Source organism: Botryllus schlosseri, chromosome 10 (assembly GCF_051294905.1).
Source record: "Botryllus schlosseri isolate E-star chromosome 10, Bs_hap1, whole genome shotgun sequence".
Taxonomy (NCBI): Eukaryota; Metazoa; Chordata; class Ascidiacea; order Stolidobranchia; family Styelidae; genus Botryllus; species Botryllus schlosseri.
Genome location: NC_137245.1, coordinates 22,526,436 through 22,546,182, shown reverse-complemented (window position 1 = coordinate 22,546,182; position 19,747 = coordinate 22,526,436). Strand labels below are relative to the sequence as shown.

Genomic DNA, 19,747 nt, shown 5'->3' with positions numbered 1-19,747 from the left:
GCCTGGCGTTCGTGTTAGCCCTGGTTAAGAGTCACTGTTCTAGCCTTTTGTGAGACGAGATTGGTGCGGTCTTGGTCATGCGTGGCCGCTGATCAGTAACAGAGCGCGATTGAATATCAACTCATTTCAGTTAAATTCATGTCACATATCGTTGATGGCTTCAACCATACAACCTTCAATATATTTTGCTTTCACACATGGCTGGCTATTAATTTGGTTGACTAATGTAAATCCTGCTATCTGATCGATCTTCCAAGCAATCCACGCCTAAGCAAGCGAAAAGAGGATGTATTTCCACCCGTGTACAGTACACCCCTGATATACGGGTGTGATTGTACAGCCATGGCACACGAACCCAGAACCTACCTCGGACATATACCACGGTATAAGTCGAGTACAACATTTTAATCCAAGTTATGCATGCACGGAGGAAGGTATGCACATAGGCACGTAGGTTTATGACAGCGATATAATTTCTAGTTAGTTTCTGTTTTCGTGTACCACCCTTCTCGGCTCTTTGGGTATGAATAGACACTCTTTTGGCCGAGAGTGTATGATTGCTTGAAAGTTTCGCCGACCGCCCATCTATGATCCACCTCTGGTAGTATTCTGGCAGGTTCGCTGCGCTTTCGAGAGTATAATTGTCCTGATTACTCGGCGGTAACCTCGTAAATTGCACCCGTTTTTGTCGCCATTTGTACTTATTCTTTTGTCGCGGATACGCAAAATTTGCTTTAATAAAATCCCAGGCGACTATTTGACATAATTTCGGGATTGTGACCCACAGTATCAAATGTAGGGATGGTGTGAACCTTTAACAGGTTCTGGTTCGTGTGAACGCAAACCTTTTTGAAAGGTTCTGTGTGAACACGAACGTGAACCTCTTGACGTCATATTTATATTTCAAACCCTATATTTCAGTGAAGTGGTAGCCTATATTGATGTACACGATAACTAGCGACGACTTGGGCCACATAAGACGCCGCCAAATGTATCATCAACCGGGGCAATCAAATGATATAATAACCCCATAAAACCAATATCGTCTGTCGCTTTGCTAACAATTTCGACGATGACTTGCAAGGGAATATAAGCTTACGCCATAACGGTCAAGGCCCGACCGGATAATGTATTCGGCGTCTGAGTATTGCTACGTTGATATTAAGCAGAGTGTAAAACGGGTTTGTATACTTGCTACCGATATTACCCCGATAACAAGTTATACAGCAGTAGCCAACACCCCCACAGTCGCACGGATTTGGTTTTTATGATACAATGAACATATGAAGATTGGCACCGTACTCTTGCTGGATTTTTTTTTATATCAGATAACAATATCAAGTTCATTGATTGGTTGAATAATATCATTCACTGACTACATGCATAGTGTATTTGCTCTTGATGTTGTGTGATTGCGGTTCAAGCTCAAAGCATAGAGTCACCAAATAAATATTCACAAACGAAAAGCTGGATATTTCGAGCAAACTTTTGTAACAAAGCAAGTAAAATTTTTGAGATTGGCAAGGTGTATGGTCGTTTAGAGTTTATTTTGTATGCTGCCCGCGCCATGCACAGTGTTGCCCGCAATTGAAATGCAATAAATTTCAACCAAAGATATTATATTGAAGTGAATATTGTAATATAAGAAAAAGGTTCACAGTGCAGAACCTATAACTAAGGTTCGTTTGTGAACGTGAACCTCTAAATTTCTAAGGTTCACACCAGTGTTGGGATGACTCGAGTCAGACTCGAGTCACCTTTTTCGTATGACTTGACTTGACTCGAGTCACTTTGATAAAATGACTTGACTTGACTCGGCGTGTCATAAATGTGGATTGACTCGAGACTCGGAGCAAAATTCACGAGTCAATTTCAAGTCGTCAAGTAATCAGTGTCGATAAAAATCACTGTATCTTGCATATGTTCGGATGTTCACGAAACGCTGCTGTAACCCGTGAGAGCGACCAATCATTCAATGATCGTGCGTTTTACTGAGCCTCCATTGTTCTATCACAAATATATTGACCGCAAACGAAGTGATCGAAGCTTACAGCTTACGTTGTCGTAAATGAGTATGGTAAAGTAATTTAATAGCAAAATATATATTTCTCTTCTCTCTGTTCTTATACCTTAACCAAACCTCTTGTTTTATTAAAATTGAATTCCAATATAGTTTACATATAGTCCTCAACCATTGGCGCAGGCTCGAATTGTATCATATCAATTTGTGAATGGGTAATGCATTGCATCCTATCAATTCGTTTCTCTATTCTCTATTTTGGCTGGTAACTATAAACTGAGGCTTTGCAATTACTTAAATAGTTTAGCAGTTCTACGTAGCCTATATGTGGGTGATACAGCGCCTTCTTGCGTGTATATTTACCTCTATATTCGTTCATCGGTTCAAAATCAATGACCACTCAATCTGTATTTCAGACAGCTAGCAAAATCCAATGACGTAATCATGCCTCATACTTCCAAAAGGCAACTTGACTTGAGTTGTGACTTGACTCGTGACTTGACTCGACTTGACTCGAGTCACCTCCAAAAATTGAGTGACTTGACTTGAATCGAGTCACTTCCGAAAATCGATTGACTTGACTTGACTCGAGTCAAAATGTGCAATGACTCGAAATGATTCGTGACTCGAAGGGAGTGACTTGATCCCAACACTGGTTCACACACAGAAAGCCAACGTGAACCCCACGTTCACACCATCCCTAATCAAAAGTCCTGCGCTAATGAACGCAAAACTGCAACTAATTTGATACCAACTTGCCAATTTGCGATTACTGAGGATCTTACATCGTGAAATAATCGCATTGGCCTATTCGTGAAGTAGAAAACAAATCTTGTCATTGCTATGATTGAGAGTCATATTTATTGTCGATTTTGTACTTACCTTTTACACGCTTTTTCATTTTCCAGCGCAAGTAAGGTGGCGCTACCCAATACAGTCAGGAGTCGGCAATCATCGGCCGTACGTGGCGAAACCCCCCTCCCTACCAGGCAATAGAAGAGGAGGCCTCTCCGCTCCCACATTCACCTGGAGTCTATCCTCCCAACATGCAGCAAAGGACTACAGACCTCATCTAGCCGAATCAACTACAAATCGGCGACAATTTGAAACGTTATCAACCCCAAAGTTTAACAAACACTCCTCTGATGGAGCAAGCACCGATGTATATGGTATCCCCAAGCGGACAGCCGGGCAGAAACACGCTTACCAACAAGCAAATGCGACGCGCTAATAGCGAGATCCCAACGGGATACTCCGCCAAGCCTAGTCATGTCTTGCCGCACCCGCAGTCGGCGTCTACTTATTATCCGTCTGATATTCATTCGAAAAGCAATCCGACCACTCCGGACGTGGATCCCAAGCGCAACAGTTTTTTCCGGGATCAAGTCGACCCGTCGCAAATGCGAAAGAGGCATCCTAGTGGCAAGTCGGTAAGTGAGGATGTGTTGATATCAACGTGCGTGTGTCTGGAAAGACCCTGTTGGCATTTAGCATGCACTCATAACTGGGCTGGGTGAAATCTGGTACCTGAGTGATTCGATTCTGAATTGAGAATTAGGTAGGCTCCCTACGTGTTTGGCGAGATCAAATCAAAGCCCGCCTTATAGGTCTGTTGCGTAGAAATATCGGTTTCGCTCTATCGCTCTACTCCGGACAATAGTAATCGGCCTGTCAAATGACGTGATCGCTTCTACAACTCTTCTAGTGTGATCGGTCTTCAGTGCTGTTGGATTGATTTGTAGGGGTTCACTTCGTGCGGATACCGGTAAACTTAGTTTGCCGAATTCCAAGTATGCCTGTTGTACTCAAAGTAATCATTTCTTAATAAGCTGCAAATTTAATGTAAGTAATGTGAAGTTTAAATACGGGGTGCTATAGTTCGATGTCCTTGTTGAAATTTGTCACAATTTGATTTCGGCGTAAAATATCTGGTAAAATATACTATATCGTTAAACTCAACATTTTAGTATATCAGTCGGGATATATAAGGCTGCTTATAAACGGCATAGCTTACTTCATCCCAACAAATTAAACGCCAGCGTCATTATGGAATTATCAGTAGCCGAAATACAACCGAGTATCCGCATTGGCGCATTCGTAATGCGTGATTGTTTTCAACAGACAACGCCTACGTCAAAAGAGTTCCCCGAGCGACCAGACGTCATACTATTCGCTAACCAACCGGTGGAGACAACCCATCTAGAAATCAGTCAAAGCGACCAAACTGTCTGACGGGGTCCGCCAACATCGGCGTTTCATTCATTCATTTAGTGCACTTTTCGCGATTTTATATACTGCCTGCCAACTAACATCTGCTTTTCGATACTTTAAAACGGAGCCCGATATTTTTTTCATGTCTATGATGGGCTGCGATGTCAGGGGTTGATAATGACCATTCCATTCCATTCCATACCATACCATGTCTTGGTTGTACATTTTTTACGAGTATGGTTCTCAACGGGGGTCCGCGAACCCTCTGTTTTTGCAAAATGATCGATAACTTATTCAAAATATTACACTGGTCAACAAAATGAAAAAAAAAATTTAGGCAGAACATCTGAGAGCCGTTTCTGCGGTTTTTGAGGTTGCTGATTGCGAATATCACATTAGTTTTGTCAGATTGGCTCTTTGTCAGAAGATATTCATACCCCTAAAAAAGCCCAAAATTACTGAATTTACCCTAAAATATTTCACTTGGTAGGAAAAAAATCGTGTTTTTTCTAATTTTATGCTGTGCGTAAATAACTAATTGATTAGGAAGAACCCTTATGCCATTCTATCAATATTATTATGACAAGATGCGAAATATTTGTTTGTCAAAAAAGCAGTTTGTCAAGCCTGAAAATTGTACTTTTGCACAACGGAAATATATATTCTCCTGTATCGATTGGTCATTCTACCAAGATTAAGGAGGAGTATAAAACTATAACATTTGTCCTTGGAAGGCTTACCTACAATTCTCATGTGCGTCTCCATTCTTTTGACTGGTAAATGGATAATTTTCCGCTGAGTGAACAAAGTGGGTATACCTAGTATAACCCTACCAAACGAGAAGCTTAAATCTGGTATCTGGTATATTCGAATACCGTTGAAAGATTCCAATTTCACATTAGGAAGGAGTTCACTGCGTGTAATTTTTCCTAAGATGTAGTAAATAAAACTTTTTAGATGATCATAAAGCACCCAACCACAAACAGTTGGTCCGAAAATTCGTATCTGCATATCGAACACTTGAGCACAAACATGAGCATAAAAGTTCACTTCCTGTTCAGAAATCTCGATATATTTCCTGACCATCTTGTTGATTAGCAAGGGGAGAGACTCTACCAAGACATCAGAACAACAAAAGAAAGATATCAGGGCAGATGAGATGAACAATTGGACATTTTATGACAGACCATTGCCGTAACCTTTCAAGAAACTGCACTAAATAGCTAACAGGCGAAAATCTTACAAAAAAAAAACAATTTTGATTTGAAATATATCAATAATATTATATTCCAACTGATTATTTCAAATTTAGAATAGGTGGTTGACGTAAAACTGATTGAATTAATGCCACGTTATTTGAATATCTAGGTAAATACTTATGTATACATGACTGGACTTTATTTATGTACATGATATCCGTGAAAATCTGTAACTTTGATAAATCTATTACACCTAAATATAGTGCTGTTGCTGTATTTTGATTTAAAAGAGTCTTCTGCGTGTAAAAATAACAAGTAGATTGATTTTCTAAACTTTATAGTACGACTGAGCCGATTTTATATCTAGTCATTACCGCGAAAATGGGAGATTTTGGTCAAAATAGCCCCATGGGTTATCTCCACAACAAGAGCCAATTTGAAATAATTAAGGTCATATTCGGAATCAGTGCCCTTCAAAACCCCCCAAACCACTCTTACTTTGTCTGCCTAAAAATATGTGTTGACCAGTGTTATTGAAATGACGAGTCAGTTAACTGCTAAAACTTCAGGACTCTCATCATCAGAATGATGAAATATCCTACCGTGCTAATACATTTCAATACCAAATTGCCGATAGCCCACTGATGCATTGCTGTTCAGAGATGTTTGTTGGGTTTGTGAAAATATGTTTTTTTATTTCGTGATTCGTAATTTGTACCCAAAAATAATTGAAACCTCGTCACCGACGATGAACTGCTATACTCGAAGGTGTCGTCGTAAGCGTTACGCATTAATATTACATTCGCCTCTAACAATCTTTGTGAAAATGATTTTCGGTACTTGTGTTCACATTATATCGAAGACGCGACCACATATTTTCAGAAATGCAGCTGTAGAATTCGCTTTGAAACAATAAAACTCCCCCCTCCTAGTTTTTACATAGTATGATGTTGTTTTCAAGAAAAATCTTTTTGCTGTTGTTCATCACTAGCGCACAGTTAATATTTGCACAAGACAGACGGTGGTTACACGATAATTGAGCTAAATATGAACTAGAACTTGTGAGGTCCGCGGAGGCCAGTGGCGGTCCAAACGGGGTCCGCGAACACACAAAGGCTGCGAACCACTGTTTTAGACTACACGTGGATGATGATCCCGTGCCGTGCATTGTTGAGTAGATGTGATATGCTGCAGCTGCAGAGCAGAAAAACATAAAACAGTTGAACTATTGGTGCGATTAAAAGCGATTCGAATTTGTGACAAAAGGATTCTTACCAGAACCCTATAGTTAGAGGAGCCAATGAGCTGGAGTGATCGTGCTCATTGTGAAAAATTACTCTTCGAATAAAAATCAGCGTCGACCATTGGTAATGAATATGTATGGATATTCGTCTCCAAATACGATATCGCGCTGTGTGTATCGTAATACTCCGACCGATTTTTAATATCACCAGAAATGTAATATCGAACAATGAGCCGCTTTACGTGCTTATACGATACATGTTCGTGGAACATTGCCGACTGAACGACTGCGTATATCCGATGCGACGACATTTATGTTTATTCTCTAGATTGGATGTCGGGATGGGATACGTACAATCGTGCATGTCATTGTCATCACTTTCGTAATAGAGTTCCTCGTATATTCTAGTTTTTCATTGACTCGTCATGCAATGATAGAAAGTTAACCAATAGCAATGCTTTCATCACGAACGCCTACCTGTTTTTGCAAATATATACTATGAAGCCAGAAATTATGGTTTCAACAAGTAGGCCTATTACATATGAAGTAAAGCACCGGATGTCTGATAATTGAGCCAGACTCGTTTATATATGAATATATTCAACTCAAGCCTGCATTTAGCGGGGCGGGTTCTACTAGAGAATTATTCAGAGGGTAGGCAAGATACAGTCAAAGATGTCCAGCTAGGGTTGCATTAAAAACAAACGGTGTTTTGAAACACTTTGTTCAAAACATGTTTTAAACAGTGTTTTAAACAAAGGCCTTGAAAAAAGATTTTTTTTTAAGTTGTAAAATTATGCCACATAATTGTGTAAATACTTTCCAAAAAACATGTTGCATGAGCCTGCGGACGATTACCACCCGACTGTTAATGGTCTTTTGCACCAGATGTATGATGATTGTATATCGTTTTGTATCTTTATATATTTCGACCAGCAGTTAGTATAGGACATATTCTAATTGATAGCACCGAGGCATGGAACCTCGTGGTTCGGAACGAATTTGGGTAAAAGTAATTTTCTGCATTGCTGAAAAACTCTGATTTCCATTTGAACTCGCAATGTTCTTGGATGTCAGTAAACTCAACTTCGGTAAAAGTCAAGCCTTGTTTTATGAAAAGACACAGCCTTACTCGACGAATGTTTCGGTCTGTGCGCTCTAGCAATTTTTGGTTTATATTTGGTTACGATCTTTGTATTATGAAACATTTCAGTTCGTTTCTTTTTCTGCAGATGCCTCGATGTAGATGCCGTTTCGTTATCTCTGCGACTATTGTCACAGTTATTCCATCGCGATCTCCGACGGATAATTTTGTATGCCAGATGGGCTTGGAATTAGCTCATGTATCGGATTTGTGCTGGTTTTTGGATGGGTAGGCCTACTGTTCTATTTCCGGTGGTGTGAAGGGGCGTAGTCGCGGGCGTGTCTATGTCATTTGCGATGACTGATTTATTAATCGTTGTTATAGAGGACTGTATGTACCTAATCTTGTTTCTACCCTGCGCACATGGATGGAGACTTGTCTACTTGTGTTGTTGATCGGTGGCGTAAATGAGAAATCTGGCCGAGTGTGTTACTCTGTGCGAGAGTGTGAAAGTGAAATTGGCGGAGTGTGGAAGTTTATTCCGAAGTTGCTGTTGTGTGTGATATTCATGCTGTTTATCGACTACTATTCAGAAGTTCTGTCCGGCTGATCTTGATATGGTCTCTGCACACTCACCCTCCGCGAGGGACGTCAATGTGCCTCGAATGACTTCAGTGACGAGCTGAAGAATCCCATGGCTGGAATGGAGATCATTTCCTCTTTGTGTGTCACTACTTGGATTAATGTTGCGACTAGGCAACGACGGAAATTCGGTTTCCTATACGATGTTGGGTGCGGAATGTTGCTGTTGCAACGTTCGTTTCGCATCCCAGTAATTAATGTTCGAGTCAGTCATTACTAGGGTTGCATTAAAAACAAAAATCGATGTAAAACAAACATGTTTCTAACAAGGCCCTTGATTAAAACATGTCTTTTTTTGTTTAGCCATGAAGTAACTAATATTTAATTGTGATGTCACAATGGATCGGCATTGGCAATTGAAAATGTAGGGTAAATATGGCTCCTTCGACGAAAAGGGCTTCCGATCACTGTCATAAACAGACCAAAAATATCTTTAACCAGGACTACATCGTTATGCTGCATTTAACGGTCGGCAGTCATCATCATCATAACACCCATTCCGTACCAGTGCAAAAACTATTGAACCGATTTCGATTTCGAGGGTTCCAGCCACCCCACATCGTATGCGTCGACTATTTTGGGTGGAAATCGTCCGTAGGCTCATACTACATGGTTTTTAGGACTTATTTACACAATTATGGCATAATTGGACAACGATTAAAAAATTGCTTTTTTTCAAAAATGCATTTCATTAAAACACTGTTTAAAACATGTTAAAACAAAGAGTTGCAAAACACCGTTTGTTTTAAATGCAACCCTGGTCATTACTGTGTTAAGTTTGACCTCTTGTCGATGTCGTGCGCATCCTGCATAACCCGCCGAGTGTGAACCTCCACAATTTACACGGCATGGTTCGTTTTGACAATCTTTGTACTTATGTCGCTTGCCGCATTTTTTGTATCTCTGGGCGTTACGACAGAATTTCGCTTTAGTCCAAATCGGGGGCAATTGTAGCAACGGACAGGCGGGGGATCGTTCGATATGTGAATCTACGTACAAATGACACTTTCTGATCCGTCCACTTAATTTTAATTTCTTCAGCCGTCATTTTAATGGCACATCCACGATTACACCCCGAACCTCTACCGCTCTTGTTCTTGTTCTATATAACTGAACTTTCACAAAGATAGGCTTTTCTTGGGTGCCCAGATTGTCACAAGCTAGTAGCTTTGCGAGTTGTGTACTATTATCATTTTCGCATTCTACGCATAATGAACCGGATTGCAAAAAACGAATATCCTTATATGGACAACCAAGCAAATTGTGAAGGTTCCCGTATATGACCAATTTCGAAGTGCCTTTTCCGTGACAGTTATAACGACCGAAAGCGTAGGCTCGAATTGACCAATACTAGACAAACCTTTCAGTTGAGGTCCCTCTGGTCCTCGGACCGCTTTGTTCTAGGCTTCTGTAAGACACCACTTACGACCATCAAGTGGGGAGGACGAGCCTATAGATAAGCTATCAACGCTTCGGTAGGAGTTCTTGAGTCAGCAGGTCTCAGCTGTTCGATGTAGCCTCCACACGAAATTTAATGAGATCAGGAAAGTATGTAGCGTTACTGGTTACTTTGTGTCACTTTTGTAACAGAAGCGGCTGAAAAATTTGAGCTGTGTTGGTTTTGCCAGTTCGCCTGAAAAATAAATTGAGTATCACCACTGTCTTGAGTCCCGGGCATGTATTGTTTTCAACATGACGGCCACTAGACAGGCAGTTTGTGCAATATTTTGGTATTCTTATATTTTATGCATACGATATTTTGATTTCAATAAAACTTTATTCGAGACCATATTGATATATTTTATGTTCGTTATATAAAACAGAATAACCTATACATATGATATGCAATTTCCGACAGTGGAGCAAGCAGTCGCATATTTTTCATCTGCCAAAAATGGTCGTAGGGTGAGTGATATACTTTTGTAATTCAACGCTTTTTATCATGGACTTCAGTTATCGTTGTGCAATGAGCATCATTGTTGATGTGTCACAATATCTAATGTAAATATTCGATAGTTACAATAATGGTAATTGAGTCCGTGCAATGGAGTTGCAATTGATGTATCATCAATTGTTCTTAATATGGTGTGGACTAATGTTGTTCAAAAATAACTTTTTTCCGGAATCCGGGATTGACTGAATAAATTGTTACGGCGCTCTACACCAAATTTTGCTCGATTCCAGCCAGTAAAAGCCGACGCAGAGCCAAATAAAAATTTTGAATTTATATATAAAAAAATTCAAATTTTACTGTCAGCCCCATAAAATTGTCTCTGCCTCAAAGAACGTTGCATAACAATATTTGCTCAATTCCAACGAGTAGAAGTGAAGCTATTGCAGTTTTGAAAGTTTTAAATTTGCAAATATAGCATCAACGGTGGGAAAACCAAGATTTATTAATGTAAAACTCAAATAACTTCGCATCTTAGGGTTGGATTTGCGTCAAACAGGTTTATAGTAAAATTTGAAAAAGAAATTTAAATTATAAATTAATAAATGTCAATTTCTACGTCGAATTCTCCTGGTGGGATCTGAGCCAATTTGGTGTGCAAAGCTTATTTGAGCAACCTATCAATTTAATAAATGAATCCCCGGGATTCGTAAAAAAGTTCGTTTACAACATACCTACTGTACAGTATACAACGTTTTTAAAGTAATATAAATATAATTTGTAGCTTAAAAAATTCATTTTGCAAGGCAAGAAAATAATAATGAGCTACTCAAAACGCCGCAATGATAGCAAAATATTAGATTGCTGTAGCAGCAGCGCGGTCAGTTCGCCGTACCCCAATGCTTTCTAATAAACTGATCTTCAGGTGATTCCTTTAAATTTTATCAATTCGGTCTCGATTCCCAGAATATCGACGACTCGTTTTGGATTTGCGACCTTGGCGACGCCAAGAAAAAACTGGATATGTGGAACGACCTGATGCCCAGGGTGACTCCGTATTTTGCAATGAAGAGTGCACCTCACGTGCCCCTTATAAAATTACTCACCGACTGTGGAGCGGGTGTGGACTGCGCGAGTCAGGTAACATATCAAGGTTGGGCTGTACAAGAGTATATTTCGGTTTGGCGCGTGAAATATATATGTCGTTTTCGCCTATTTAGTAGGGATGGTGTGAGCCAATGAAGGTTCTGAAAGACTCTCTCTCTCTCTCTCTCTATTTCTCTTTGTCATATTGCTAATTTCAACCCTACATTTCAGTGAAGTGATAGCCTACATTAATATACACAATACTTAGCGACGACTCGGGCCGCATAATGCCACAATGCTGAAGTACATACTGACGTTTTAAACGTCGTCTGATGTATTACTATTGGGCAATTAAATGATATAATAATCCCATAAACTCAATATCTTCTGTCGCTTTGCCAACAATTTTGACGAGGACTTGCAATGGAAAATAAGCTTACGTGAACCTCACGTTCACACCGTCCCTACTATTTAGGACCGCGCGGTTCTAGTGTAATGCGATCATTATAAGAACTGTATGCATTCTCCGCAGGAGGGCGCACTTGCTTCATATCTACTTGCTGATGGAACTGGTGGCTGCATCAGGTCATGACTAAAGTAGCGAAACTAGGCTACCTAGGCATATGGTGCCATAATTATTCTTTGTACGGATGCTGAGAATGCGTTGATGTACACAAATAAATAAATAATCTCACATATGCAAATAATGATCACTGTACCGACTTAGGCGTATAGTCAAGTCCCAAATCAAATCCTGCTCTCACAGTAAGTTATGTGAAAGGGTTCATTGAATATCGGCAGATATTATACTCTTCGGCATTTATGACATGCTTTAGTCCCTGTTACGGAAGAATATAGGAATGAATAGAACTGAAATAAACCTATACTGGGAATTTGTGAGAGATAGGATGCATCGCAAATACCTTTTCCCCTATCTGACATCAGAAGTCCGGCTTTGTATTTGCAGACCTGCGTTAGCTCCTATAGATTCTGAAACGAAATATTTGATTTATTTTTCTATTCACAGCTCGTACCCACGATTATGCCTTTACACTAATGTTTATTGGTCAAGCCAATATGGTGACTATACTAACTTTACCTCAAAAAGAAATGTATGCCTATACCTATAACTAGCTGTAAGTTTGTGGTCTCTCTGCTTTTCACATTATATGAGGTTTACAATCCCACTATATTGGCACATGACATCATAGGCTCGCATTTAATCCTCTTTAAATCGCATGTTTAATGGTCACACGTTTGGATACATCTTATTTTACGGGTAGGAGGAAATGGACATAGTGTTGGGGATGGGGTTAAGTCCCGATCGAATCGTATATTCGAATACGTCGAAGCAAATTTCACATCTTCTGCACGCCCGGGAGTTAGGAGTCAAACTGGCCACGTTCGACTCCCGGGAGGAATTGGAAAAAATAAAAGATTTCTTTCCGGAATCCGAGTATGGATGAGTCGTGACAATAACGACATGCAAGTACTGTTACACATCCCGCTATGTATTCAGGCTTCTACTACGAATCAAAACCGACTCCAAAGAATCGTATTACGACCTGAGTGAGAGGTTTGGGGCCACCATTGAAGATAGTTTTGCGCTGCTCGATTTGGCAAGGGATTTGGCGATGAACGTCGCGGGAGTGAGGTAACCATTCTTCCGGCTTCGAGTATTCGTCAATTAAAGCAGTGCTCTTCAACCTTTTTCGTCATGGTACACCCTTTTAACATTTTCTCAAAACTCGTACACCCCTGACCATATAACACATCGATAACGCAGAAAGCCGCATTTTGATTACATATACAATACGTCCGGATTCCAGCGGGGAGTCGCCATGGCCCATGGACGACAAATACTCATATGAAATTTGATACTGGGAACTTAACACCGCGGAGAGCCCTTGCAGTGTTCTGTGCCTTCACTTATTTCTTGAGATATGCCTTGCGTTGATTTTATTATTGTAGAAGCAAAACATCCCAGCAGGCTTACAATATATAATTTATGTACCGAGATTGCGAGTATAAATGTCAAGAAAAGATAACAGATTTATGTTTGCAGTCGCGCTGAGCGCGAAAATTTTGCCCCTTGAATGGATTTCATCGAAAATGTTGGTAGTTTCACATATTATCGTCAAAAGTTTATTCATTCTCACCTCATGTGATCAGATTAACCCGTAGAGCTGATGGAGGGTGTCTTCGAAAATATTAGGCACAATATTGATGATGATGCATCTTCCGGTTTTTATAAATCACTTAGTTGCATGTTGTTATTTTTTGGCCTCCCACCAGGATTGTTTGTATTGTTGTTATTAGTATTTCTATTACACATCAATGACAGTGGCGATAATCGCATGTTTAGAATTTGTGCACCTCGACAGTGCATTTCTTAAAGTTTAGTGTCTTTGCTTTGGGTAATGAGGACGACTTTCGCTTGCACGTGCACTCTCACTCTTCATTCTCTCTCGCTAATGTGCGTCCACTTTCAGGACTCTGCTGCTGACTTTGGAGCTCGGCTCACTCTTCTTCTAGCTAGGCTTTTCAAGACGCTACGACGGCGACGAGGAGCCTAGATAAACCTCCGACACATAAAAACATGGCTGAGCCGAGACTCGAATCAGCAACAATTGGTTGCGTAATGACGGCCGCCAACACACGCTAATTTAAATATGTGTAGAACGTCGCAAAATTATGGGTTTGCGGCTGAATGAGGCCGTACGCCCGCAGGTTGAGCACCCCGGGCCTAGCCGAAATAAGGATGAACATTTGATCAAGGCTGCAACGAATAGTAAATGCTAAATACGAATCAGGGCTCGAGGTTACTGGACCACCATCTAACGCAGTGGTTCGCAAACTCGACCACCTGGCTGCGCAAAAGCATGTATTCTGCGCTATTCATAAGCTTGCCGCAGGAAGCACCAATTCGAAATGTCTGAGCTGTAGCGGTGGTTTCCTCGAGAATCGTCAGACAGATATCGCAAGCTGAACACATGCTAACTCCACCCTGCTCTACTCGAAAAGGGTGTCCGGTCAATACCGAGAATGGACATTACCGAGAATGGACAATACCGAGAATGGACAGTACCGAGAATGCAATACATGCAATACAGGCATGTTATTCATATGAACAGGTCGAGTGTGTGCATAACGGCGTTGCCACACATTCGGTATCGATTCTCAGGTATAAATTTCTCCACAACGTCCGTTACATTAAGCTAGATTCTTGGCATTGGCCATTCACGGTAATGATCATTCTCGGTAATGTCCGTTCTCGGTAATGTCCATTCTCGGTAATGTCCGTTTTCGGTAATGTCCACTATCGGTAATAGCATTCTTGGTAATCGTACGGAACCCTCGAAAAGGAAGTAATGAGTCCATTACCAATGGTTAACTGATGAGAAACATTTGCTTATGACATCACATTGTACGATATTACACATCCAGTCAATCTGTTATGAAGCGTAAACTGGCGTATCCATTGTGTTGTGATAGCTATATAGTCATCGTACCATCGGTTCATCATAATGTGGATCTGGTACACCCCTGTACACCCAATCCGAGTGGTACACACTTCAAAAATTATGGTGCACCCTGGGGTGTACGAAACACCCGGTTGAAGAGCACTGCCATATTGCTCATTAACCTGTTCGTCAACCTGTACTGACGCATAAACCTGCCTTTGTGATAGCTAGCCATCGGCTCATTGTAATTCGGATCTGGTACACCCCTGTACACCCCATTCGAGTGGTACACCCTTTAAAAATTCTGGTACACCCTAGGGTGTACGAAAACCCCGGTTGAAGAGCACTGAATTAAAGCCAATTCCTACACATATATGGTCAAAGTAGTAATTGATGATCCTCAAGCGCAATTAATAGTAATTCAATAAATTTATACTCTATTTTAAAAGAATAAATTTTCAAGATATGCGCTAACTACTTGTAGATGTATAAATTAAAAGGTATGAAAATTACTCCAGTAAGCAGAAAAGCATGATCCCGTCTTTATTCCTGCATTTGTCATTTTAAGGAAGTCGCAGTCTTTCAAATTCACTCGCAGTTATCACCAATTTCAGCTTTCACGTTGGTAGCGGATGCGAAAATCCTGCTGCGTTCACAACAGCGCTGAGTGATGCCAAACGACTTTTCGACTACGCCGCCACCATTGGATTGAGGTTCGGAATGCTGGATATTGGCGGTGGATTTCACGGAACTCTTAACAAATCACCGAGTGTGGAGAAGGTAAGAAATCAGTCGAAGAGTGCCTAACTAAGGCTGAACGACTTGTGTTTAGTTTGCGTCTGTCATCAACGAAGGTTTGAAGGGATTGTTTCCAACTGCTGATTACCCTGATCTTCGAGTAATATCAGAGCCTGGAAGATACTTAGCCACCGGAACATTTTCGCTGGTCTCAACTATAATTGCTAAAAGAAGTGAGTTGGTGATTAAAACATAATACATTTGTTTGTTAAGCAGACGTTGTCAACAGTAAACGCCAGTAGACTTTTTCTAATTACGCTGTAGTCACTGAAGTGAGTATGCTTTTAGGGCCTAGTGGTTCTCAAACTGGGGGCCACTCCCCTATAGACCGATAGTTTTCTTGATGCTGGATGAACCATGAACGATGGTACATTTAGGTGTTTCCCGTAATGAGGATTACAGCTTAATTTACACAACAAATGAAGGAATCTGCAGCTGTTTCATGCCAGTTGTCGGATGTCCGATTCCGGATATGGAGGACATCTCCATACTCGGCGGGGTAGGATTTTGTTTCTGTATGAATGCGTAGATTTAAAATCCCGCTCTATTTCATTTGACGAAATGTTATTCTTGTAGGATTCGGGAAGAAAATATGTCAAATCTCGCATGTATGGCCCGATATGTTCCAACGTCGACGTACTTATGACACGACTGTTACCGGAGATGGAAGTTGGAGATAGACTAATATGGAAAAGTATATTACACAATATGTATTTGTCTCGTATAGTTTTGGCTCGTGATGCTGGGGGAAAACATAAGTGTTGATCAAGAAAGTAATATTCCATGTCATTCTCGCATGCAATCTCCATAATTGATTGTAACATAATTACTAATCAACTCCTTCAATTTATTCTGACCCTGCACAATGGATTCCGTGAAAAATGGAAATACTGAACACTATGGCCAATGACAATATACCTATTTTAAGCAAGAGTATGAAAATCATGTTAGGAATTATAGTTAACCTTGGAAGCAATATGAATTTTCTTCAATGCTAAATATTTGGTTCCATTCATCATTTACGGCCAACCATAAGGTTTACTATTGCATTAACGAGATTGTTCCGTCACAGACACGGGGGCCTACACGTTCAGTTGTGGAGGAAGGTTCAATGGATTCGGGGCAACAGTATTTTATGATATCGCAACTTCTGACATCACACCGGCTCGATCGGACACTCCGACGTCTTTGTAAATTCAATTGTATATTCGGAACACAGAGGCCTGACATATTAATTTTCTATTTCCCCAATGGATCAACTGTATCGAAATTAGCTTTATGATTCAGTAGAGTAGACGTAGTAATAAACATGGATGCCTGCTGTTGTGGAATATATCGAGAATCGAGACAGCCTCTTGGACGGTTTCAATAATACAAGGTCATAAATTATGCTGCAAGTTATAACCTGACATATAGATCTCGCCTTCCGTCACTTGCCACTTGATTTTGTCTCTTGTTATTATATATTATCTTCTGTTACTTTCAGTATGCATTAGGGATGGTGTGAACCTCTGAAAGGTTCAGGTTCGTATGAAAGCGAACCTTTTTGGTTGGTTCTGTGTGAACGCGAACGTGAACCTCATGACGTCACGAGATATCATTTTGCTAATTCCAACCCTACATTTCAGTGAAGTGATAGTATATATTATTGTACGCGATAGCCTATACCTAGCGACCACTCGGGCCACTATGCCGAAGCACAAATTGACGTTTCAAACGTCGGCAAATCTATCAACTGGAGCAATCAAATGGTGTAATAATCCCGTAAAATCAATATCTTCCGTCGCTTTGCCAACAATTTTGACGAGGACTTGCAAGGGAATATAAGCTTGCGCCTTAACGGTCTACGCCAGACCGGACAATGTATTCGGCGTCTGAGTATTACGACGTTGATATTGAGCAGAGTGTAAAACGGGTTCTATACTTGCTACCGATATTACCCCAAGTTGTACAGCAGTAGCTGACACCACATCCGCACGGATTTTGTTTCTATGATACAATAAACATATGAAGTCACCGTACACCTGCTAGATATTTTACATTAGACAACGATATCAATTCCATTGATTGGTTGAATAAGCATCATTTGCTGACTACATGTAGTGTTTTCGCTCTTGATGTTGTGTCATCGCGGGTCAAGCTCACAACAGAGAGTCACTAAATAGTCACAAACGGAAAGCTGGTTGTTTCGAGCAAACTTTTGTAATAAAGCAAGTAAAATTTTTGAGATTGTCAAGGTGCAGCATGCTCGTTTAGAGTTGATTTTATATGTTGCCAGCGCCATGCAGTGCAGAACCCACCAAGGTTCGTTTGTTAGCGTGAACCTCTAAATTTGTGAGGTTCACACACAGAACGCGAACGTCAACCTCACGTTCACACTATCACTAGTGTGCATGCCTCCTCCTTCCATCGCCTAGGCCCTGGTGGCTGTCTGATCTCAAGGACTACTCCCAGTCGTTTCGACACCTCCCTATCTTTTCATTGTATTGCAGTTTTGTGGTAATTTGAAATGGTGAAAATATCAATAAACTGATACCGATACTGATACTGATACCTGTAATAATTCTTACGGACATGGGCACTCTGCCCGCTTTACAATTGTCCCCGGCCGTGGTATCATCGGATAGTTCTTCAATTTATGTTGTTCAGGATGCTCACCATAATCAAACTGCATGGCATGCATTTCCAAACTTCAGCAAGTATAGTTAATCTAGAGTAGTGTTTCGAATGTCACCACTGACATTGCACACTTTACTAATATCATCAGGCACTTTTAAATCGAAGCATAAACCGTGGATATATTTGTGAATTGTTGTGACACCCATATACAGAACGTTCACGTTATAATATAATTGTATTGTGATGAACTGTGCGTGATCACTGATTTGAGTCAAAAGTGCAGTCAGCCATCTGTGGGATGGAGATTTTCCACCTGACGTCACTGATGCCGTTGCCAGCTGCAGATTAGCGGTTGGTGGGATTCATTGCTTGAAACGCTTAATATGACAAAATAAAAATGTTTGGCACGCCCGTTGTTAATATTTTGACAGTTTTTGACATATTGGCACGCTGCGTACGAAAGGTTGCCAATCCCTGGCTAAGTAAAGTTAGCCAATTTGTTGCACATCTGAAGAAAATATTCTTAAGTATCTTCATTTTCCTTTTGTATAACAATATGGGTTTGTTTATGTTTAGTTTGGTTGGTTTGTGCGAATGAAAATCATTTTCTAAAAAAAGTGCGAATGGAACACAATAAGGTTGAAAATCACTGCCGTAGGGTTTTCAGGGGTCTCAAAACTCAAATGTGTTCGCGGGCCAATTTCCTAGTTATTTAACACGCCGCGAGTCGCGGCACCAAAAGTTTCAATATTTAATATTCAATGTATTTATGAGTAAGTCTTATTTGATGGCATCAAATTGTCCTATTGAAAGTGAGACAGTCTTGCTGATTGACATTCCCCTCACATCGTGAAAATGTGATATACTGTTGTAGCAATTGATGCCTGGCACGAAATAAAATCACATTAATAAATATAGTTGAATGAATTTGTTGTCGTACTTGGTATATAGGTTATGTCTAGCTTGAAAATGACCATCGCCGAAATGCCGGATCATATAATAGTCGCCCTCTCGCATGAGGTAGGGCATGGAATGGTATGGTATGGAACGAGAATTTTCCATACTCCATACTTGCCTTACTCTCTCCATACCATACTTGCAATTTTCCATACCATACCAACATTGTTCCATACCATACTTGATACATATTACATACTTTCAAATACTTCAATATCATAAGTAGTACCTTTTCTAGCACCTATAATATTGATATTTCGCATGTCATTATTACTTAAACTAGCCATGATGCGAATATAACTCCTGGTAATAGTTTCATATAGTCTGTTTTGATGAGGTTTAGTTCACAGTGGTGAGGTGCCGTGTACCTCTACTCTACGGCTTCCGCGAGCAAAATGAGATAGTCAGCAGATTATTATCTAGGACCGTCCATAAAAGGGACTGGCAACATACGGCCCGCCACGAGATTTTGTCCGGCCCGCGGACAGTTTACCGTCTTACATGATAATGTGGCCCGCGGCAGATTCAACACT

The 19,747-nt window shown here is 40.5% G+C and overlaps 1 protein-coding gene across 1 annotated transcript; it reads left to right on the top strand.

The window, feature by feature from the left end:
* Positions 1-10,196: 10,196 nt before the first annotated feature.
* Positions 10,197-18,505, top strand: LOC145448430 (ornithine decarboxylase-like). Its single transcript, XM_080326820.1, has 9 exons — positions 10,197-10,304; positions 11,257-11,430; positions 12,660-12,832; positions 12,896-13,030; positions 15,455-15,620; positions 15,673-15,811; positions 16,016-16,137; positions 16,215-16,332; positions 16,711-18,505. The coding sequence occupies exons 1-9, from the start codon at positions 10,242-10,244 to the stop codon at positions 16,830-16,832; spliced, it is 1,212 nt and encodes a 403-aa protein (XP_080182946.1). The 5' UTR covers positions 10,197-10,241; the 3' UTR covers positions 16,833-18,505.
* The last annotated feature ends 1,242 nt before the right edge of the window (positions 18,506-19,747 follow it).